Source organism: Cariama cristata, unplaced genomic scaffold (assembly GCF_000690535.1).
Source record: "Cariama cristata isolate BGI_N322 unplaced genomic scaffold, ASM69053v1 scaffold1463, whole genome shotgun sequence".
Classification (NCBI taxonomy): domain Eukaryota; kingdom Metazoa; phylum Chordata; class Aves; order Cariamiformes; family Cariamidae; genus Cariama; species Cariama cristata.
The window spans coordinates 155,562-180,502 of NW_009609941.1; the positions used below are offsets into that span (position 1 = coordinate 155,562).

At 38.6% G+C, this 24,941-nt stretch overlaps 1 protein-coding gene across 1 annotated transcript in view; it reads right to left on the minus strand.

Annotated features, from left to right (window-relative positions):
• Window positions 1-24,565, minus strand: part of LAMA1 (laminin, alpha 1) — a 67,738-nt gene extending 43,173 nt beyond the window's left edge. Inside the window, 20 exon segments of the mRNA XM_009697687.1 lie at window positions 816-1,052; window positions 1,805-1,941; window positions 3,219-3,399; window positions 4,328-4,434; window positions 4,916-5,127; window positions 5,374-5,460; window positions 6,054-6,181; window positions 6,817-6,927; window positions 7,835-7,946; window positions 9,243-9,454; window positions 10,195-10,296; window positions 11,377-11,550; window positions 12,470-12,610; window positions 15,525-15,685; window positions 16,167-16,272; window positions 17,849-18,027; window positions 19,158-19,275; window positions 19,746-19,835; window positions 22,726-22,905; window positions 24,545-24,565. Of these exon segments, the coding sequence (XP_009695989.1) occupies window positions 816-1,052; window positions 1,805-1,941; window positions 3,219-3,399; window positions 4,328-4,434; window positions 4,916-5,127; window positions 5,374-5,460; window positions 6,054-6,181; window positions 6,817-6,927; window positions 7,835-7,946; window positions 9,243-9,454; window positions 10,195-10,296; window positions 11,377-11,550; window positions 12,470-12,610; window positions 15,525-15,685; window positions 16,167-16,272; window positions 17,849-18,027; window positions 19,158-19,275; window positions 19,746-19,835; window positions 22,726-22,905; window positions 24,545-24,565 (2,796 nt within the window).
• Window positions 24,566-24,941: the final 376 nt, after the last annotated feature.

Sequence of the window (24,941 nt, forward strand, 5' to 3'; positions counted from 1 at the left end):
GCTGTCTATCTATCTCTATACAGAGAACAAAATAATTCATTGCCAAATGAATACTAATCCACGAAAGAGAGGACTTTGAATATACTACAAGAATGATGTGGTTACAGAAATTCACTTAATACAGAATAGACACATGGATCCTACATTAGGCAAATGCAATCTATTTGAATTTAGGACTGCAGTGAGACCAGAGTCATGAAATATGCCACATCCTAGACTGGAAAGACATCAGTCATTTTTCTATCAAATGTACAGTGGTTGGTTTGTAAACTTAACAAGGATTCAGCATTAGTCAGCTAGGAATGACTTTGTGATTAGGCATACAATGGGTCCTGATACTGACTTCTTACACGTCCAAATCAAATTCCATGAATTCTGTCTAAAAGAGAACTACAGTACTGTGCCACAGTAATTTTATGATCACTAACTGGAAATAAAATTACCTGGCTACATAAAACAAAACAAAGGGAGGTAGGAGAGAAACTGTCTAGTATCATCACAGGAATTTCTGAGAACAGAAACAACACCTCCATGTTGGTAACGTTGCTATCTCTTCTGCCTACAGCTGTGATGTGTCTGTCCAAAGTGGGGAACATCATCAGCAGTTTTTAACCCCGCCATCTAATAAGACCACCTGTTTAGCGCTGGCACAGAAAATCCTTTAGGGGAGATTTAGGTGTACTTAGAAACGTCTCAAAGAAGGGATGCAGATTGCCTTTTGAAGTCCTTTCAGCCCTACACCTTCCATGACTTTTATGCAATAAATGTCCAGAAACCCCCAACGCTGTTCCAAAAGGGTCTGAATACTTCGGTACCTTGCAGGTACAGATGCCGGTTTCTTCTTCACAACCACAAAGTCCTTCAGCGTCATCACACATCTCTGCTTTGGTTCCACTCAAATCACAGTCACAGGCAACACAATCCGGGTAGTCCCTGTAGCCTAATGCACACCTGGAACAGTCTTGTCCTCCAAATTCAACTTTGCACTGGCATTGACCTGTCAATACATCACACTGGAGATTGGCGGAACCAGTGTTGCTACAGTTGCAAGCCTTAGATGAAAAGAAGAAATGTTCATAAATAGCGTATCTTTAAAAACAATTTTGTAACAACAGAAACAGCATAGTAAATTTAAAATGGCCCTTAAAACTCAATGTTTGTCAACAACTACTATACAATAATAAAAGGGAACTTCCACATAGAAATGGGGTTGTTTGGTTTGTATTTGAACAAAGAACTGCATTTCCAGTAAACGGTAGGTGGCAAAAAGTAAGAAGCTTTGTTGATTCCCAAATCCGGGTTGGGAATCAAAGGAGTTGAAAGAACTTGACCCAGAAAAAAAAATCCAAAAGACTATTTAAAATACTATGCATTGAGTGCAGCAAGTAAATTAAAACAACATTATACAAATATTGGATGAAAGAAATGAATACAATAATAATAGAAAGAAAGTACAATAATTATAGAAAGAAAAAATCCTAATACCGACATTCTTTTAAGTTTTCAAGAAGCATTAATGGGGTCTACATCTTGCTGCACCTATCCAGAATAGGCACTATGATCAGTATTTTCAAAGACAGCTTGCTTAGAAGGTTCCTCAATAAACACTTCACAGTTTGGGTTTTTTTGTTGTGTGGTTTTTTTGTTTTGGTTTGGGTTTTTTTTTTTTAAATGTAGGCATGTTGCACTAACACTTTGACGCAGAGAATAAAGATTGAGGTTCTCAAAACAAGAGTTCAATTCTGACATTAGTATAAAGGGAAATGCTTTTAACAGCCATGGCTTTTTGGCCAGCCTACCATACCTTGCAGCCAAGTTTAGGAGAGAGTCCCCAGTGATTTTCTTCACAGAATTCACATTTTGGTCCCCAGGTGTGAGGTGGACAAATGCATTGGCCAGAATCAGCATTACAGTTGTTCTGAGTATGAGCACAGTCACAGGCTGGAAGAGAAACAGGATTGAATGATTAACTTTATCCTCGCTTTAGCTACAGAGAAGAAACTCCAAGACCACCAGTAGTCTTACTTTTCTTAATTATGCAGTACAGTTCATCCATTCCACTAGGAACTCCTTGCCATCCCTAATCACCGAGAAACAAATTAAGACCAGAGTGGCATTTCATCTTTTTATTGAAAGCCCATTATTGCTTCCTGACATAACCTGCTTGGTGGTTTAAAAAGCAGTGCTGCATTTCCACAAGGGAATCAAAGTCAAAATTATTGTGAGGAAGAAAAAAATTTGTAGCAAAAAAATTCTACTATAGAGGATACAAAACTCATCAGGAGATATGATAATGGTCTCAAGGAGGTGAAAGGATTAATCTCAGAATTAGTACATTTCAAGAATCGCTTAGTGAATAATAGAGAATGGATAACTATTTTTGTTAACTAACTGCTGCAAGAAGCACTTACCTATTTAAGAAATGTAATACTATTTTTGCTAAAAAGCAGAAGTTCAAAAAAGTGATTTTATTAATTTTTTTAGTAACATTTAGTAACGTTTACTGACTGAAATGGTTAAAGGCACTTAAGGGAGCTTTGATTCTTAGTAAAGACACAGTATATATGTTCCAAACATGATCCTATCACATGATCTCACTGCAGATTTCACATTACTATACTTTTTGAGGCACGAAAAAAATGTTTCTCAGGTTGGAGAAAAGATAGGCATTCCTTTAGCTATGCTGTGTTGAAAAGGGCATCTTATCAACACGATAAATTAGTTTTTTTGATGGCGCGTTCTCCATTTGGACTAACATCTTCCTCTGTACCATGACTAAAAATTGTACACACCTAGGTGATGATGGAAAAAGAGTCAATGACATCTTAAAGTATAAAATATATTTAAGAATTAAATGAAAAAACAAGGTAAAAATCTGTAAAAGTAGCAGGTCTTAACTTTTACAATTGAAGAAAAAAGAAGTTTCTATTCTCGTTGAAGGACTGAAGGTTTTGTAAAATAAGAGACAAAGGAGCTATTGAGGATGTAGTTCTCTTGTACAACCCTTATGAGCTATTATTTCATAATCACCACCTTTTCAAGCAACCTCACAATAAGCAAAGAAATGTTTTGTTCCCTAGCTTAAAGTATTAGGAGACCATTCTACAGATTTTTCTATATAGTCATCAAAACAACTGACCTTTGCGAGCGTTTAACATAAAATATATTGCTGCAAGAAATTCCAGACAAACCCGAAAGGATCATGGATTAGAGCTTACGTGTGCAGCCACCATCCTGGAATGCATGAAAGCCATGAGCACAACGATCACACTTTTCTCCAGCCACTCCTGGTACACAGTGACACTGCCCCTGATGATTGCAGTCCTCAGAGACTGAGCCAAATTGACTGCAGTTGCAGGGAATGCAGCCAAGCCCAGTAAGCAGGCCATAATAACCATTCTGTTGGACAGGAAATAAATATATTTGAGCTATATTTCATAAGTTTTTGAAAACAACACGATGCACACTCTGATTTTCTCTTGTTTACTTCCCCCGCTGTTTGACCTGCATGAATATTGGTCAGTACAATGTGTGGCTGCTGTGGAAGGACTCCCTGGCCTCATCTCTGAAATGCTCTTGTGGTCCCCTAATCTCAGCAATGAGACTTTATGTTTTAAAGTCTGAGGTTATTTTAATGTAAAGACTTCCATGAGGTGAGGGTGGGCTGTGCTGATCAGGCACAGATTTCTGTGAATGTGAATGAAAGACCAGAACAGAGCAGGTCAGAGACCCAAGGTACATGTGGGTTGAAAGGCATTCAGCTGGGCTGGCACAAGGGCAGTAACTGGGCACTGGTCTCTGAGGCAGTTCTACACTTAGCAACAGCTGGAATCCGCTGTTTTATATCACCAGTGAATATCTACTTGTTCTTATAACAGGCCTGTCTTTTAGTTGAATCCCTTTCTGGCATTCAGCCACGATGTATTTATTATCACCAACCACATTCTTCAGATATTCCCACTCAGACTTCATTTTGCAGAAGCACAGCGCTAAGACCCCTTCAGGTCTGTTAGCAGTGTTCAGTTTGTTTTTTCGGTAAGGCAACATAACTGCACGATGTCGGTGAGCACAGCACTAGCCTGAACAGCCCTATTCAGAAGGGCGCCAAGTCAACTACATAGCTTCACATCTGAAAAGAGCACAGGCAAAGCAATTTGCAACTGCAAAAGCCTGTGCAGACAAAGCTCTGGTCCAGCAACAGGTCCCCTCTCCCCTGAATGTATTTGCTGCTATCCTCTGCATCTGCTCTAATCAGTATCTATAGATAAAACTGAAGACCAAGATACAAGAAAATGTACATATTAGGAACATGTAAATATTTGCTTACCAAGCACTTATCACATCTTTCTCCAATCACATTTGATTTGCAGTGACAGAAGCCTGTCTCATGATGACAAGTACTCGAAAGGGAACCATTCACATGGCACACACAGGCTTACGTTTAGACAAAAAGAAACCAAATTAAAAAAATTTTTAATGTCTATCTATATACATTTTTTATTATATAGAACTCCATATTTGGTATATAATGTGTTTCACCTGTTTAGATCCCATAGATGTTAATATATTGTACTACACATTCAGGCTGAAAGATAAACACCTTTGAACAGATACATTTGAGAAGTTTGTTTCTCAGCCCCATACGTAACATTCAGAAGTAGGAAGTGTCTACAGCAGGTCACTGGAGGGACAGGGTTAAGCAAGCCAGTAAGGTTCAGGAACATGAAGTGTCAGACCCTAGCATGATACGTTCCTTCCTGAGGCTAACCCAACCCCATGGTTTTCAAATTGCACTTGCCAACTCACAACTTGAAGGTTAACTCTTTCAGCAAAGGTGCGTATTTCCCCATCCATTCTGCTACATGTACACCATATTTGTGTTCTTTAAATTTTGAGAGTAATAATAATAGCTTACCACGACAGCTTTTCTCAACCACTGCATCGCCATAATACCCATCAGCACACTTCTCACAGTGGTGACCTGCTGTGTTCCCCAGACATTTCAGGCATTGTCCTGTGAAGGTATCACAGTGGCCATCTTCTTGAGGGTTTACATTGCCATTGCATTCACAAGGAGCACACGATTCTCCAGGCATGAGTGGATTTCCATAGTAACCATTAGCACACCTGTACCAGAGATTAAAAACTTTATCAGCTGGAATGTGGCTATGTCAAACACACTCTCCACCCAAGGGAGTATTTCCTATTAAATTTTTACCTAAAGTGTCTCTGTATTACAAGCAAAGACAAAATGGGAAGGAAAATTTATGAGAAATGTTCTCTACACGTGGCATAAACAATTCAAGGCAAGTAGGATGATGAACGGTTAGTGATGGCAGTGATAGATATTTTAACCAAAGCTGGTGCACATACCTTTCACACTGAGAACCAGTATAGCCTGGAAGACATTTGTCACAGACAATTCCACCTCCTTCACTCAGCTGGCAAGTAGGACTGAAACTATCAACAATATTTATGGCAGTCAGTATCAATACACAAACATTCAATATCCACCCTTCAAAAGTCCACACACCTATTTAAATAACCATGTAATTGCAAATTTTTCTAGATTAGCATCAATGCCTTAAACATTACAATATGTCAAAATAAAGTTATCATTTTCAAATACTCTTCGTGAGGGGTTTTTTGTTTTAAAGGAAAAGAAGATTTTAAAACTTCCTAAAAACCCAGCCCTCTTTCTAGTAAACCTGTCCAATTTCTGTACTGAGCTCCTCTTTTTCACATGCAACATTTCTGTCCTTCTGTTGTTTTCTGAAACAACATGAAAGATAACAGTGATTTTGCTGCCAAGTTCAAGGACACGTCGAAGTATTACTTTCAACCTACATGTACAAATTGTACCAGTTCACTCGGCCTGTCTTAGCTTAGTCTATACATTTGTCTACCTGGAAAAACAACGTTTCTATGAGATATGCTCGAAGAGGGAGAAAAAAAGTCCTTCCCTCTCTCTTTTAGATTTCACGACTTTTTTCTTTATCTCACTTTCTGATTTTGCTGAAGATGCAAAAGAAAATCTCACATAAGCAGCTTACTTGTTTGCAGCAGAACTCAGAGGACATGCACACAGCTTGCAGTCCTCAGAAGTTCCTTGGGATGGACTTCCATAGAAGCCAGGCAAGCACTGGTCACAGAAAGGTCCTGTTGTGTTGTGTTGACAAGCCTGTGAGACATGGAAAAAAAAATCTTTTCCTATTTACTCTTGATGGTTTTTAAGCCCCTGAGGGATCCCTGCAGGAACCTGCATGCAGTATACATTCAAGTAAGCCATATTTTGCATATTGCACACATTTGCAGTAACAAACTTCTTATATATTTCTCACTGGTGTTTAGCCATTTTATTTCTGTGCCCTTTAAATTTCAGAACGGATTCAAGAGCTCAATTCTCTCTTCAGAAGGTAATGTGTAATTTCCACTGCTGTCAGTCACGGGAAACACACATATCTGAAAACAGACACTCATCCAAAACACTGCGTTATTTTGTTCCTTTCAGAAAAAGTTGTGTCACCTGCAGTCAGCAAAGTTAAGATTTTTATCAGCCAGTATATAGTGATGTTTTTATTTTAGTTCTGATTATTCCCCACTTGAAATGATGAACTGAAACAAACCCTTTATCAGAGAACACTAATGGAGTCCCCTGAACATATTCTGAAGTAAACAATGAAAAGCAAGAAAAACAAACACTTGGTGCTCATAGCTTGACATTTACATACACTGCAAACCTGTCTCCCACAGCCAAAATGCTCTCCCAATTCCTAAACAGATGGTTAAAACAAAACACATTGAAGGATGACTTACAAAGCAAACACCATGAACATCACACTCAGATGCATGCCCATTGCATTTGCAGGGTTGACAAATACCTCCAAAGAGTATTCCATCCACACGGTAGTACCCAGGGAGACAGGACTGAAAAGAAACAAGAGGAAAAAAGCAGTAACGTTATGTGTGTTAAAAGTATACATCAAAACATTTTCAAAGAGCCCACTTCTGACCACCCACCGTCTGACTCATTCATATTGTGGTAACTGAATGCTCCTTCAAACTCTATTGATGTCACTTCAGCTCTTTTCTGGTGGTTGTTTTTCACTTGCACTGGATAAAGGGGATAAGAATTAACTCCATAAAACTTTGATTCAGCGCTTTGACCCCTGGAGGCACATAAGTTAAGTTTTGTGCAGTTGAATATGTGAATATATTCTTTATTATGGGACAATAAAAAACAGATGTTCTACCTCCTCTGTGGAATCACTAATGATGCTATGGCACAAGGCTTCATACCGAAATCATTTGTCAAAATAATTCCTGCTATTCTGCAGATGGTGCTCTGCCTCCCTAATCTTCTACTCACAGATATGGAAGACACCAACTTGCGTGATATATTGGACCCTTGTGGGATCTTCCAAAGGCTAGCATTTCTCCCTGCTAAGATTCCTTATTGCCTCCATAAACCTAATGACATAAAACAGAACTAAACTGTACAAGATTCAGATCCAGGAGAAGTGCTATTAATAAGTAAGGTATGCTCAAAACAGCTTCACAGAGCTTTTACAGCCACTCCCTCTGCAACACTGATCTTCTAAAGTGTATCATCACCTTTTAGTGCCACCAAATAGAATTCAAGAAATAAGTTTAAAATCCCATTTAGTGTAACTGGAAGAAAACATCTTCAGCATTGTCTACAGTATAGTAGACAGCACTTCACCACAGAACCTACACATTTATGGCAGCATAATTAAAGGCAGCCTGCCTTTAAAACCTAGATCCTTTCAGATACGAGATAATTTTGCATACATAAAACACTGTAAGAGGTTACCTCACAGGATATTCCTGTGTAACCTTGAGGACATTCACAGAATTCCACATCTGGTGTTGAAGAAAGATCTATAACATTTGCACTTGCAGTATCCAGGGTCACAGAGTCCAGCCTAGGATCAAGCGTGAAAACATCACATCATTTGTTTCCCCAAACTTAATTTTGAACAGGATAGTGAGCTTCTAGGGGAGTAACACTGCTGAGTGCTGCTCCCTGGCAGGGACAGCTGAGGAACAGGCACAAATCTCTGCTGCAAGATGACTACGATCATGCTCTTATCGCTGCATTTGCAGTTCTGGGAGTAGATGTGCCATCCTCCTGTTATCATTATTGTTACTACCATTGTCTCTTCTCCCGTGGAAAAGTTTAAATAAAACCTTCCCCCTCTGTCATGGTATTAGAGGTACATCAGTGGGGTAGCCTTCTATTGCTGGGCTGAAATAAAACAGCTTCACTGCACCATGTCTAAAATAGACACGTATCGCCGGTGGGTAAGTAGTGAGAAACGCCACCAGTTCACTGGTGCTGCACACAACAGAACAAAGCAAAACCTCTTACTACAAACAATGGCATTTTACGGCAGAAAATCTTCTCAGCCACAGGTAAAATTATTTAAATAAATCTTTACAAACATTCTAGAAAGATGAACACCTCACCCCTAAATGGACATACATATTACCACTCCCCAAGGGCACAAAGTAAATTTGGTATCAAGTCCAATGTTATTGACATGCAATGCTACCAAATTAGGGAATGAGGAAGAAAAGTCATTGGTGAGGCTCAGGGCATTAAGTAAATAAGTGATGGAGCACTGGAGCCAATTCCCTTGGGAGCAATAAGATTTTATTCCTGTATATCTTGGAGAACAGGTAAAACAGATCTGTAAGGTCTGATGCAGATACTGCTAATGCTGACTTGAGACTATGAAATGATCATTTAATCCATTCCAGCCCAATTTTCCTATTAAGCGCTCTGTTAGAGATGAGCATCAGTGACATCTACAAACAGACATGAAAAGAAATTACAGCCAATGTCTTTACTGGCAGATTTTCAATAGTCAGTGATGGATTAACTTGCCACATACCAAAACAAGTATACTGTTGAGAGTTTTGGAGGTATTTCCCTCTAACAAAGCAGCCATTGTAATAAGGCTTTTATGTAGTATTCCTTTAAAGCAGAAAACAATGTTTCTGCTACCAGATATCTTTAAAACAATCAAATGCCCTTTCTCACACATTCCACATGAATGTATTTCGGAGGCAAGACTGGTCTTGAGAAAATTCAGTTTAAAAAATGTTTTTTTCTAGAAATCATAAAACTTTAGGAAGACTGCCACTATGAATAGTGGTTTTGTGCATATGAAACAACAGAAGTATATAGATTCACTTGAATATTTTCTCTCCCTCACCTGTACACGGCTTTTTTGGCAACGTTGTAGTTGGCCCTGATCAGAAGATGGGTCACGTTTACCAGAACAGTCATCAACCTTTCCCGGTCTATAGCTTTTTTTGTATTGAAGTCTATGAAATTCTCCGATACAAGTCTCACTGCATTAGAGTATTCCTCATATGGCTGTAATGACAAGCCCGCCGCTCTTGTACTCAATATCTGCCCATTACCCTGAAATGGAAAGGCAGAAAACATTTTCCATATTTGCATTCATATTTTATTAAGCAATTATATTTAGTGTCAGATATACATCCAGGTAACACAGGAAAGTGGCAAATTAGACTTCTTGCACTAGAAAAAAATAACTAAAAGGTCTGCATTTTCCATGGCTTCATGAAGACTACAATCCTATTCTCTTTTGGTTCAGAGATTTTAGAAATATTTTCTTTTGGAAAGAATTAAATGAAATTTCAAAAATCAAGCTCCTCTACAAAACAGAATCTCTTTTCTCCTTTGTTCTATTTCTATGTATGTATTACAAAATAATGCTTTTCTGGAGGTGCCTGGATTTAGTAGAGCCTTACTTTTAAACTGCAACATAAATCTAGAAAAGTAAGTAATCAGCAAGAACACTCATTTGTTTCATAAATGTAAGTCCTTCCAGCTTATTGTGGTTTCTTTTGTAAACAGAGCTTTGTACATTTGGTAATGAACACCTCACCTGTTTACACATAAGTGATAAATACCTAAATTTTAACCTAAAACTAGTATTGTATACCTACAATTTCAGACAAATGAATCAGAAAATCAGAGAAATCAGTAATAACAAGATCTTGGTAGTGACTTTTAAGAAGGAACTTAAAATTGACAGAACTACTACTATAGAAATATTATTTTATTTTCCTTTTTTTAATCCCTTCATAGCTTCCTAATAATGTCTGAATAATAACAAGCTGAAAAAAAAAATCCACCTGAATGATGACATCCACAGTAGATACTATATCACTGTCCACACTCTCCATTGGAATGTCGTAAGATACCGTGTACTTCAGGTCTCCACCAAAAGCTGTGAGCTGAAAGAACAAAAAGCAAAAGTCTCATGGGGCTGCATGGGCAAAGAGGTTGGACTGAAAAGAAAGGTGAGGTTGCGAGGTTCCCTCTGCTCAGCACTGGTGAGGCCACAGCTGGAGTTCTGAATCCAGTTCTGGGCTTCCCAGTACAAGAGAGGGACATCCTGGAAAGAGCCCAGCAAAGGGCCAACTAAGATGATTCAGAGCCTAGAGCATCTTTCATGATTCAGAACCTGAGAGTACTAGGACTGTCCAGCCTACAGAAGGCTCAGGGAGATCTCAATGTATACAAACACCTGAAGGGAGGATGCCAAGAGGACAGAGCCAGGCTCTCTTCACCAGTGCCAGGACCAGAGGCCATGGGCAAAACCTGAAACCCAGGAGGTTCCCTCTGAACACCAGGAAACACACTTTTATTGTGAGGGTCACTGAGCACTGGCACAGGTTGCCCAGGGAGGCTGCAGAGTCTCCATCCTTGGAGATACTCAGAAGCAGCTCTCTGGACATGGTGCTGGGCAATCTACTCTAAGTGACTCTGCTTGAGCAGGGAAGTTGGGCAAGGTGACTTCCAGAGCTCCCTTCCAACCTCAACTAGTCTGTGATTCTGCTGCAAAAAATGGGAGGCCCAGGGCTTTAGGCAGTAACCAGGGCAAAAATTAGACTAGCTGGTTGGGAGATGCAAAATGGGAGATGGCCAAGAGGCACGTAAGAGGAATTTAATGTTCCTGTCTATTGTTTTGGACAAGGTGTGAAGGGTGTAAAACTCTTGGTTCCTATGCCAAAGCTATTGGGAATGTGTGCATGTAACAGCCAAGAGGAAAAAAAAAAAAGAAAAGATTATATTGTGTCAAGGATAGGCAGAGAAGGAAGTGAGGAGATGAATGAGCTCAAAGAGCAAGAAGGGGACATTGAGAATATCTGGCGAGGAACATTATGATTTGAAGAGCAGAGATAGATTGAGAAGTCTGGTAATAGTGAGATTTAAGTATAATCTTTAACTACAGAAACTATATATTTAGAGTAATATGTTATAATTAAAATAGAGAAACTATGAAGGAGTTTTGACTCTAGCTGAAAACTTACTTTATTTCCTAGATATGTCTCAGGTGCTGACCAGTAATAAGTATGTTTTAGTACTTTCACAGCCTCAGTGTTGTTAATACTTATTTGATGGGGTCCATCAAATTGGCTTCGTTGAGGTTGCACGCTCCTTGCATTATACAGATCAGTAACAAGCCATCCAGTCATGTCCAATATCTGAAAGAAAGAATAGTAACATTAATGGACTCAAGCTTTGTGTCACTGAGAAAGCAGTCACTAATCTTCAACTCTCCCTAGATATTCACTCAAACTGATGGATCTGTAACACTTTCATTAGCCCACTCTGACATGCAATACATGTAAATATGCCACTGCAGACTAGGATTGTTTCTACCTCCCTATTAGACTGGAACAAAAATATGAGTGTGATTTTCATCTGTCCAATAAAATTATCATTATACCTATGTAATTCCCCAAGATAGAACTTCAAGGGTTTTGAGGTCTATCTTCCCCATCTATAGATAGAGCTGAGCTGAAGGAAAGCTAAATCCAGAGTCCCAGAAGAGGGAGCAAGATGAGAGAACTTTGAAGAGTTTTATACAAGCGTCTTAGAATTTCAATAAATTTGATGTCTTTTCCTCTCTTTTTATTGGCACACAAAACAGGCAACTAAAGTGTGATTAGCTCTGCAAAGATATGGAAGGAATTTGGTGGAAAAATAGTGTCCCCGAAGCCTCCTAACTCAAGATCTGTCTATTCAGAAGACAGAGATATTTATAATCACTGTTTTCTAAGAAAGAGTACTGGCAACATTGCCAGAGGTCACCCTAGCCTTGCCAATGGATATGAGAGCAAGGAAACAGGTTTAGGTTCATTTCTTCAATATGCAAAGAAACTTTAACAGCACAGGGTCAGAAAAACCACATTTTTCCAGTGCATTATTGCAGCCTCCACGACCCATTGCTTCTGGGATGACACACTGTCTGCCTCAGAGCTGCTGAATGACACTGAAAATCCACTCCTGTGTAAGGAGACACATGCCAGAATTTGGCTTAACTTGGGCACATGTCAAGGAGAAATATAGTACATTTTGCAGCTGCCTGAGGAAAGAATATTAGGTTATAGACATAAATACCTGACTGATGGGCCATGTTAGGCTGTCACAGACATCAGAAACCCCAAAGCAGAAACACTCTGTGCAGCCCTGAGGATTTCTTTCTTGCAAATTGTAGAATCCTGGTTTACAGAGATCACAGTTTTCACCTTCTACATTTTCCTGTCAATGGCATATAACATTTGTTTTGCATCAGCATTATTATGGTAACAAATACTGTGGATTAGATGGGATTTAGGCATAACAGCATTCAGAAGGTTATAAAAGAAAACAGATTTCAGCACAGCAGGATTATTGAATAAGACTCACAGCCTAAACTAAAACTGATTGGAAAAATTCATCAGAATTTGCCAGTTCATCATAATCTACACATGCCCTGGCAAGGGCTCTACTGCGGTGAAATTTCAGCACACAGGCAGGGTTTGAAAAGCTTCTGCCGGCTTGCCAGTCTACTTCACTCGTAGCTTGAGTTTGTAGATTGCTTTGGAGAAAAGTTCCCACGTTTACTGAATCCAGATGGTCTGCACACAGCATAGCTCACCTTCAAGGCCAGGCTCCTGGAGCTACCACATCCAGCTTCAAGAGAACAGTTCCGCAGCCATCTATGAATACTGTCACTGTGATCCCCACCACTGCTGCCACCCCCTCCTGGAGGGACACCTCATACACTTATGCTAGCTGGCAGCTCTTCCTCCTAATATGTTCCGGCTAAGGTCCAGAAACTCCTACTCCAAAACTAGAGGTGCTCCACTCCTTCAGCTCTTTTCACTGGCCTGCTGCCTCCTTACCATGCAAACTGGGTAGTTCAGAGCATGCTGCCACATACCTCTTTCAATGTCGATTTTACAGGGGACAAAAAAAATAATCCAAAACAGTGCACCCAATTTTTTTCTTGTAGAATTTGTACAGATAATATGTAGTTATTTATTCAAAAAGTTTACACAAGGGCTGCTGACAAGCAAACCAGTGGAAAAAATATTCAGTAAATGCCCACGATGCTGTGTAAACTGATCTCCGTGGGTATTTCTACACAGTAAGCTACAGAACATTTTCTGCTGCCAGGGACAAGATTCTGATCATGTCCTAGCTTCATATCAGGACAAGACCTGGACACACATCACTCCCCTACCTCAGCCTTTGGTTTCCACTATGGGAAAACACCACTACACAGGCAAAGAGAATTTTACTTACAGAGCACCCCAAAGTTCCCTGATACATATGGTTAGGACGCCAGGACTGCAGGACATACAGTGAAGCACATCTGTCTTCCTATTTTGAGGAGGCCTGTATGAGCTCTGCATTGCAATTTGAAATGCAAAGCCTGTGGACCAAACTCTGCTTTCAGAAGCAGTTACCAGGGTAACTTCACTTCAGTCAAAAGCAGCACTCCAGATTCCAGACTTACATCAGATTTGGTCCCATGGGGCAAGTTTCAGGCTTAAGAGAGAAATCTGAGATCTTTGGTGGCAACACTACCACCTGTCTCTTCTTCTGGACCAGTCTTTGGCATGTCAAGTTTACATAAGACCTCTCTAAACAGGTAGGCCATGTGCTTTTGTAAGCAAAATACAAACCAGATGAAAAACTTATGATCCCCAGCTCTGATTCGAAGGCTGATGATGACTGCTCTCTATTTGTTAATATCCCAACTTGACAAAAATCTTAGGCAAAAGGCCTCCTGAGATAATGATATTTTAAAATCTTGGATTTTTACAGAAATAGTATTTGGATGCTCTTTTCAGCTTTTTTTATTTCAGTCTTCAGGATGCACTTGGATCACACATTTCACTTTGTCTCTGTAACATTATTAGATAGAAATTATTTATTTCTTAATAAAAATAAAAATCTTAGCCAATGACTAAACCTCAAGAGCTGTGTTTCACATAAGATCAACTATTATGAAATTCAGAATATAAAAACGAATAGCTTGCACTACTGTGTTCACAGAGACTACATAGGCTTAGAAACCCTGTCTTCTTCATTTGACATTTGGAGCACACAACTTTTCTCCTTCCTTCCTTTCACCTCTATAGGTGAGTTGCTGGCTGGTGACACTTTCAGTGACCTGGCCTAAAAATTCTGTATGCCAGACTCATGCCCATGATAGCACTGAATGGGGACAGTTTCTCATTCAGTTTATACCAAAATTTTCACCAGTTAGCTGCACTGGCTCATCTAGCGTTAGTCTAGCTCAAAATCAGGCAAAATGGTTGTATCTCCTTTTTCATATTTAAACTGGCTATTGGAGCTATTTCTTTCTTCCAGACTCTGGTTATTTATATGTTTGATATTTTCGATCAGATAAATTATGCAAAAAGACTAAGAAGTTTCAGAAAAACTGGCAAACCATGGTTTGGGTTTTTTTGGCTCCTGTTCACTGTCATACTTGGCAACAAATACATAATCTACTAGCTAACATTTGGTTCAGAAAATTAAGTGTAACTTCTTTAAATATTGACACACAGCTTTGCAATAAAGTTCAGCAGAATCTACAGCTGCAAGATATTTCAAGGGGTTTGGATATTTACAAAAAAAAGGAGGCTGCAAAACTGCTCTCTTTTTTAACGGTTTATATTTTGTAATTGAATAATTAAATCATATTTCATACATACATCTAAAGTAATTGTTCCAATAGTTCTTTCCAAATGCATGCTGTTTCTTCACACAAAGCAGATGTTATAAACACATCCTTTCTTTACAAGAAGTCTGTAATTTTGAAGAGAAGTATCAGCTCATCCCTAAAACCATACCCAGCGAGGCACACTGTCATTGTCTCTGTGATTCTCCCTCACACTCACATTTGCAGTTATTTGATTTTACTGTCAGCCTGGTCCATTATTTTAGAAAATGGTGTATCAGTAACATACAGAACTATTCAACATAAATTACCATATTTTTCAGTACAGAGAACAGTTAGTAATTTTAAGTTCCAGGTTGTCAGGTGTACAGTTACACCAGGTTATTTCCTATAAAAGGAGCAATCTCTCCAGTTAATGACGTAAGTCTCCTTATTAAAAAGGGCTTTACAAATCAATCCACAGATTCGATTAAGCAAAAATGACAGTTTAATACTCACTTTGCAAAGACAAGGTTCTGTGCATGGATCTTCATTAATGCTACCAATCAGGCTGCAGTTACAACGCAGGCAGTTTGGATAGCCCCGATATCCAAATGCACACTGATCACATTTTTCTCCTGTGTAACCTTCTCTGCATTGACACTGACCTGGCCAAGTCCCTTCAAAAGCAAAAACAGAGAAACAAATAAATAAGAGCAGGGAGTAGGCTGCATTCAAGATGTCTCAGAGGGTACAAGTAATTTATTTCTTTTTTATTACACTCCATGTTATATTCCACACATATACTTGGCATGATGCCAGTCTCACCATCTTTTTTTCATGTTTAGAGTACCAGATGCACAGAAACCACAGCAAAATGGACTTTGTGACAGCTGTAACAGCATTCATAAACAACAGTGTTAGAACTCAGTCCTTCATATTATTTTACACAGAGCCCCCCATCCCCACACAACACATTCAGGGAAGTGACATACCTTATATCCTGAAAATATGTTATGCCTCACTTCTCCTTCCTAAATATTTACCATTGTTTTGAAGCTGTACCTAACTACACAAGTAGACACTGTTCCCTCAAACTTCAATGTCCCGAAATACAGCCAGATTTGAAGTTCAGAGAACAGGCGTTTCCCACTGCCTTACCACGCTGTGAGTCAGAATGGTGCTCATCTTTAACGCAGTCAGAACTCAGAGAGCCAAACGGGTCGCAGCCACAGGGATAGCAGGGGTGATCCTCATAGGGAGAAATCTACGAAGTAAGTGTGCTCTGTCACATTCTCAAATTGTTAACTGAGAAAAGTAAAGTTACATCTGTTTCTTGTCTGGGACCACTGGAACTAATATGAATAAAGACCGGAAAAGCTAATATGCAGCAACAGATCAAGCGACTAGTTTAAGATCAGGGGATTGCAGCCTAGAAAAACTTAAACATGGGAACAAAATTGGATCTTCAATAGCACAGACAAATGTATAGTAATTGTCTATCACTAAAAAAAACAAAACAGCAATTAACCACTGTGATGGTTTGCCAAAGATTATGGAAATGTGCAAGGCAAGAATGAATGCTTTTTGCAAAGATACTCTGGTTCAAAGAGGAAGGAAATGAAAGAAATCCTTGGCTCTGTGTTCAATGGGAGGAGAGATTATCTATTCATGAAGATTCATTCTGACTTCATAATCTATACATCTTTGAAATATAAGGCAATGCAATTCATATGGCAAGGATTTTATTTTCTTTCAGGGAAAATTCCCCTTTGAGAAGCTTCAGATGTAGAACAAATCAGTAATGACCTCTAGATACACATTTATCAGCTATTAGTTGATTGGAGACTTTCCTTCAATGCTTCTCCCAGCAAGTGCATCAGACTCTCTGACTCCAGCTTACTACTTTGGATGAGCTGTACCTGCTGTCTAACCATATTCCTACAGACTCACCCTTGCTCTCTGCACCAATTGATGCTGGATTTCTTAAGCATGGGTTTTCCAAAATATGCATGAACCTGCCAAAGCAAGACCTTGCAGAGTAGAAATTTGGTTGACTATGTCTCATTACACAGAGAGCTCTAACATTGTGGGAAGTTCGTAAGTTTAACTCTGTTAGTCACATCTTAGCAAATGTCTTTGGTGGAGTTCAGATCCTTTTTCCAAAGAGTGACACTTGTCAATAAACTGGGAAGTACCCAGGCTCAGAGAGCACATTCTACAAGAATCATGTCAAGAAGAATATTTATTGCAACATCTCATGAGACAAGTCTGATCTTAGAACCATGTAATTGTCCTTCTTAATTCTGGATGAAATGGGCTGATACAAGATGGTACATAATTTTGGCACTTCTGAAGACACGGAAACTTCAATACTAGCACTTTTTAGGGCTTTATCCACAGAAGAAATGGGTTTCCTGTCAGAACATCTACATTTCCAGACTAGGACTTCAAGTTTCACCTTCACGTATTCTTTTCTTTTCCAACAGCTTGACCTGCCCTCCCACACAACTGGACAAGCATTTTGTTTTTCTCTGAACGTTTTGGTGGCATGTCATCTATAAAAAAAACTCTAGTTCTTATCTATTCTGCTACTTTGTTTTTCTCTGAACGTTTTGGTGGTATGTCATCTATAAAAAAAAACTCTAGTTCTTATCTATTCTGCAACTGATAAATATGTACATGTGTATATATGTCAGTTACAATCAACTGAAATACACATCCATTGCATCATGTTGTAATTCACGTGTGTATATATGTCAGTTACAATCAGCTGAAACACACATCCATTGCATCATGTTGTAATTCACCAAAACATTAGAATAGTATTTTCCAAATCTTACTTTGTGTGGTCTAAAATATCCATCAGCACACATTTCACAGTTGATCCCAGTAGTATGTTGAGTACAGTTTAAACACACGCCACCTCCTATATACTGGCCATGAATATCCATGCTCCTTTTCTGATCTGCAATACTCTGATTGTAATAACAATCTTCTGCTTTGTTATGACAGTTGCACTCTGAGAAGGAATGGAAAAGAAATTAATCTTTCTGTTTACAATTTAATTTTTTTTGTATAACAGTTCCTATAACACTGACATTTTTCAAAGTGGAAAACATAAGGAGAACAACATATCATAGCATCTTGAAAGTGTGTTTTTTTCCCTTTAACGATGGTATATGCTTCAGCAGTCTTGATACACTGTATTTCTTAGTAATTAAGCACATTTCAAAACCACTGTCACTGCTTTAATAGCACAGTTTCTAATGGTATTCTGTAGATCCCACTAAGACAATCCTGTTAGGACTGATGTCGACACTGCTGAGTGCTATTAGCAATAACTATTCTTTCATTTTCTGTCCTCTACATTACAGAGGAAAATCCTCCTAATGCTTCTCTTATTTGTATTATAGACAAAAGTGTGAGAAGTCAATAACGTCAGTACACGAGTATAAGTTTGATTTAAATTAGAGGATATTTCAGTCCAAACAGTCAAACACCTACTTTCCAAAGAGTGACATTAAGACTCATATAAAGACTTCAACTAAAAAGAGCACTTTTCTATTCGCAACTGTAAATTTCACCTAACAGGTTCTTAATTTTGTGAAGCCTGTGCTATGCATTAGTGATGTGAAGAGAGGAGAAAATGCACTAAGTAGCCCTAGCAACACATTCAGTCATACTGGCACAGCTCAAGTCAATCTTCAAGTCAATCTAGCAAACAGTTTGAGATGCATTTGGCCAATAAGGAGCTTCTTTCAAAACATTTGTTATCAGAACAAAGTTGTTTATCTGACAAAATTTATGATCAACATAAGAAATTTGCATTTCAAGTAGCTAACAAAAATAACTGATGCAAATCTGCTAAGTTTTTACAGGACTATAATAAATCCCCAAGTCTCTTTGAAAAAGAGACTCTGAAAGCTTTACTACATGACAACTCTGCTAGCCAGGGAGTCATACTGGATAGAGTATTTAAAATTATCTTATAAGTTATGATTAGGTCTTCTACCTTTGAATAATCCCATGAAGACAGTTAATGGTTTGTGGATTTTTCTTGGGAATTAGTATAGATCTGTATGAAAAGCAACCTCAAACAAGAAAATAATAAGCCTTTATGAAACTATCTAAACCTCTGTGCATACTTACTCTCACATTTGTTCCCAGCAGAAATGGTTCCTGGCCTCCACGGTTTCTGGTGGTAGCCTGGACAGCACTTGTTACAGCTCTCTCCACATGTGTTGTGTTCACACTGGCACTGCAATTTCTAAGAATAAAAAAATGACTTCCTTGAAGTATTTTTTAATGGATAATTTAATCAATGTTGCCAAAAGCCTACCTAATATCAGACTTATTCCAAAAAATATTAAAAGTCACAAATACCCCACAATTAGCATTAGATTGCTCAACCAGACTATACCAGCTATTGGGGAATAGCCTTTCTAGAAGAGTAGGGACAAATCTCCAGTGTTGCAAGAGAGAATGATTGTTGTTATGGCTCTTGAATTGTTTAAATTTAATGCCAAAGAGAGCTTACTTCCAGGAAGTTAAATTACCAGAGACTCAAGATACACTTGCACAGACAAGGAAGAAAATTATAGCAAATAATTTGTGTGCACCATATTGTAAGATCTCTTGTAGCTTCCTCTTTCTCATTCTCCTTAGGCAAAGTCCGTTTTTTTAATCTAAATTGCAAAAGCTGTTTTGTGGAAATGAACTAACGAGATTAAAGAATACCTTTGTGATTTCATCCAGAGGGCAGCTTCGAGCATGGCCATAACAAATACACATGCCACCAACAGATATGTCCTTTATTGAATAGTAGTACTACAAAAAACAAAGTTGAAAAAGGGATGAATAAAAGACTTTTACATGTATTTACATCTTGGCTTCTACTCTGGAAAATAAAATACCGGCATTTGACTATCTGTGACTTGAAAAATAAAAGAAATACTTGAAAATAAAAGCAGCTTTGAATTTTTGCCACTTGGGAAACCTTCCACTTGTGATTTTTCTTCCCATGTTTTTCCTCACTGGAATGAAACAATAAGCGACTTTTAACTTTAAATAAGTATGCACAATTCCTCAGCTTCAGGAAAGACCACCAAATGTGACCTTAGCCAAAATTTACTTGTAAAAAAAATGCTTTTTTCACCACATAAGCAGCCATGAAGCATAACAAATTGCTATACTTTAGTTTCAGCCTGGGGAGTAAGAGTATGCTTTCTTAAAACAGGAACTCTGCCTTCCCTTAAAACCAGTTTGTGCACTTGCTTCCAGAGCAGCTCTTTGCTACTAGTGTGTAGGCAGTCCATCTTCCTATCCAAATTCTTAGCTTAAAAATTGGTGATATAGCAGAGTACAATCCATTAATATTGCCAGGTGGTGAGCAAAAGCAACATACATAAGGAAAGGATTTAATTTTCAAGGCAAGGAAGAGGCAGGAAATGACCATCTGGGTTCAGTTACAGCTGCAGTATCAACATGGTTGGCTTGTTTGTATCCTGGGAAGTACGTACTACAGGGGAATGAAAAAGAAACATTTTTTGACAATACTTCTAAGGAAAGAGTTCAAGACTCTGACCTAACAACCCTACAGTCATCTGGTTCAGGAAGACAAGGTGGCCCTGGGTGGTCAGACATGCTGACTCCTGGAATGTTATTTCTTTGAAGGATCTTGGAGCTGGAGCAAACCAGCCTCTTTGATTTCATACTTAATTTTTTATGGTTTTAAATTTTTTATTATGTTTAGCATTTTAGTATTTTTTTTTTTTTAATTTTACGGGTTTGAATTACAAAAAACATTCAGGGATGTATCATGAACAGTAAGTCCTTAACTACAGGGAAGGACACCCAAACTGAGAAAAGTAGGACAACAGTAAAGCTGTATTTCTCACTGCATTCCCTGCTTCATCTCCTTTGTTTTGTTTTCTTAAAACTCACACTATATGGCTCAGCAGCTGTGTGCAGCTTGAAGTTGAGTAAGAGACTAATGCTAATCAACTGCTACAGACAGAAATAAATAAATAGACTACAGAAATGAAGGTGCTCTTAAACACTTAGAAAAGTTCTGCATCAGCCCTTTTACAAGACTATGTACAAGAAACTAAACACAACTGGTATCAACAACTGGATGTAAAGTCTTCAACAACAATAAAATACAATCCAGAAAGCTGAAAGTGATTTTCTTGGTTTTAGTTGGTTGCACAGTGAGACACAAGGTGAGACATCAGGATTTGGGAACCCTGTCCAATAAAACCCATGTCTTGTGAAGATGAAGATGTGTTGCTTTTCGTGCAAAACTGCACTAAGTGGTGCTAGGTGGGGTAGCACTAAGCCCTGGCTTGCACAACTGTGTGTGTTACAAAAGCAATGGGAACTTTTGTCCTCAACAATCCTTGTTTCCCAGCTGTATGTTTGTATGCTTCCATGTCGAGCCTTTCTTTTTGGGGTGTATTTCTTGATATTACGATACTATCAACAGATCTAAATGTCAACCAGCCTGCTCCACAGGAACATCTCACCTGCTCAGGCTGCGCATTAACCACTTCCCTATGGCCAGCAAGGCACAGCTGGAACACCTGTCCAATACTCTGCACTTGCAGTCTCCATACTAGCAATTCCCATCTGGGGCAAACAGAACAAGCAGAAGATCCAGATTTTACACTTTAGAAATGCTGCAGCTCCATGAGAGAGGTAAGAGTGGGGCTGCCTTGAAAGTATGCACCAAACCCTGACCAAATCCAAGTTCCTTTCTCCCTTCTGTACCCAGCTATTCAGCAAGACCTCACAGAAGCAATGTCAATGCACAAGGACTGCCTGTATCACAGACGCCACAAATTGCAAGCGTCCTGTCACTGTGCAAGGAAGAATTGCCTGCAGATGTTCTTCAAGCCAAAGAGCTACAAAGGAAGGAGAAGAGAAAACACTTCTCATGTTCTTCTGTCCTCATCAGAAAGTCTACCTTCATAGAAAAACTTGAAGCCACTGATGTCCTAACCTATGGGTCTCAGGAAAATTAAGAAGAGGGCCAAAATGGCAAAAGACAAAGCAGAAATACTGCAAAACAGTTAATCGTGGTAGGTATTGCTATTAGGGGCTCCAATACCGAACTTTTCTGAGAGCTTGAAGAAGTCAGCCTAAGTGCTTGGTGCTTCAGTTTCCTCGGTTTCAATATCAAACGTGTAAAGATCAGGTAATGATCTCAGAATTCTGTGTGTTTTACATTATTAATTCACGGGCTTTAAAACAGTTGATTACAACAGTCTTAAAAAAAATGAAGAAAACTCTCAGTAGACATCAAAAGTCTCAATGCCAACATTTTCAAATAATTATTTTTATGAACCAGAGCCCTGGGTCCTGAAATCCTTGATAGTCCAGAAAAGGTACTGCAGCCACCTCAAGAACAACCTCAAGTGACATTTCCATCAGGCAAACCATATTTTTTATTTTGATAAAGCCTTATAAACACCGTTCCTAGCATAATTCATTTACACAAACAAATAAAACAAAAAGCAAATAAATAAAAAACAATCTCTAAAAGGCAATTTTTCAAAGTAATTTCTGACAAGGTATCGTTGTTAATAACAGAATTATTTAACAACCTATCAAAACAACTCTGAATAGCAGGGATCGAGTACTGCCTCCTCCTCAAATAAATCAGAAAAGGCTCTCACATCAAGTCATACTGAATACCATTTACGAACAACCAGCTTACCCTTCTGGTAACAATGGGGTCTAGTTCCTTAGGATCATTATGGCTGAGAGTCATGAGGTCAGCATTAAGGGTTCTAATACGCTGCAGTCGTAGGCGAATGTATCGTGCAGAAGTAAACTCCAAAAGCTTTTGTGAAGGATCATCAGCGCTAGGCCTACCGTTGATCAGTGATGTGTGAATCTAGAAAGAGGGACTGGCTTAATCATAAACATAAATACGATTCATTTGCAACAACAAACATCTTAGTGTGAGAATTAAAAGCCATAGGACTTAGGATTGTTTTCCAACAGCTCAGGATGGCAAGATGTTAAACTACTCGGAATTCTTTTTTCTTCCCCATCCTCTATTGAGATGGAACATGTAACCATGGTCAGCAAGGAATGTGAGCGATACGAGAGCACAATGGGAAGCCACAATACAGATGACAATGGAAAGCAAGGGGCTGCCACCACAAACCAACCCATCTGGCCTCCATCTTTCTCGCACAAGATGGGTTTTGGTATCGAGCTGCACAACTTATCTTGGCAACAGCCCCTTCCTCCTTCCCAAAGCAACTTCAGAGCACACAAGGATTTAGTCTCATATGACTATGCAGTTCCTGCTCCATTTTATGAAGAAACTGAAAAATAAAGACCCTACAGGCCACAAACAAATGTTAGACAGTTCACCTGGTGTCCACAACAATAAGAGGTCATGTTTTGGGCTTGTCAGCTACATTTTAGAGTGCACAACATATCCTCATTTATGAAAAATAATTTTGTCTCATATACTACTCTTGAATTTATAGTTTCAACTTTGTCCAGTACTATCAAATTGTTCCTCTAAAAATATTTCTAAATATTAAAATTTTTTAAAACAAGGGGGCTAGGGGCTTCCTAGACAGTAACTATGTTATTTCACAGACATACAAACAGAGATTAGTCATGGAGTTCACACTCCTAACATTATAATTTTGCCATTTATGGGTTATCACCATTCCTTCGAAATATTCTAATACATTGTGTTCAAAGAATTTCACTTTTCTGAAAGCCCATTCAGAAACTAACCATCATCCATTTTCCAAATGCAGAATAACAGTTATGAAACCCAAAACTTTTTCCAGGTCTGATCCTGCAAATTAACACCACCTTATATAATCTTCAGCCCTCATAGAAACAGAGAATTCTTTTAGTCCATTTCCTACAGCAAAGCAGGATTTATTGGATTTTTGTTAAACGTTTGACCAATCTGTTCTTGAAGACCACTGCTGGTGGCAAATCTACAATCCTCCAAGGCAATCTATTGCAGCCCTTTCTGGCTTTAGTTAGAAATGCTCCCAACATGTAATCTATGATTTCCTTGTTGCATTTTCAGACCACTTCTTCCATCCTGTGACAGACACACAGAACAGATCATTCCTCCCTGTACTCATGTTTTATGCAACCGAAGACTGAATATGCCCACCCGATCTCAGTCTGTTCTCTCTAGGAAAACTGGCTGCAATATATTCATTCAGAAGTCATGTTTTCTTCTGGGAATTACAAGGCAAATATTCAAACATCATTGCACTACTTCCACTAAAAAAAAAAAAAAACCAAAACATATATACTTACTGTAGACAAACCCAATTTTAGCATGGAGCACCACATCCTACTCTCATTTGCCCTTAACTACAGACATAGAATTTGCTGGGCTCAGTGCAATCCTTTGATTTTCACAGCAAACAGAGGAGGACCCAACCGTGGCACTGGGAGTTCTAACATGTTGTGTTTCCTTTTTATCACTTAGATTCCAGAGATTTAAAGATCCAGAAAGGCCTCTTACAACCAACTGGACTTACCTCCTGTGCAACACACGCCATTTCATTTTACATAGTCTTTCCTGCCTGAATCTCAAATTCTCCGGTAATATATACTCTCTCTGCTCATGAATACTGTCTTCAAGTGATCAAATGCAAAACATTATTCACATTTTAACTCTAAAGTTATCTACTGGCTTGATAGGTAGAAATTCTGTAATAACACGCTATAATGTCTATAGAGACAGAGGAATTTTTCCTAGCAGGAAAAGGAAGAAACAGTAGGAATAGAGACTAAGACACTAAGGAAGAAAAATAATTCTCTGTGTACACTGCCATATTTGGCTAATATATTGCTTATATACACTGATATATTTGTATTGTATATTTTGGCTTACTTGTCCTCCATAATTCAAGACTATTTGCAAACAACTGTAGT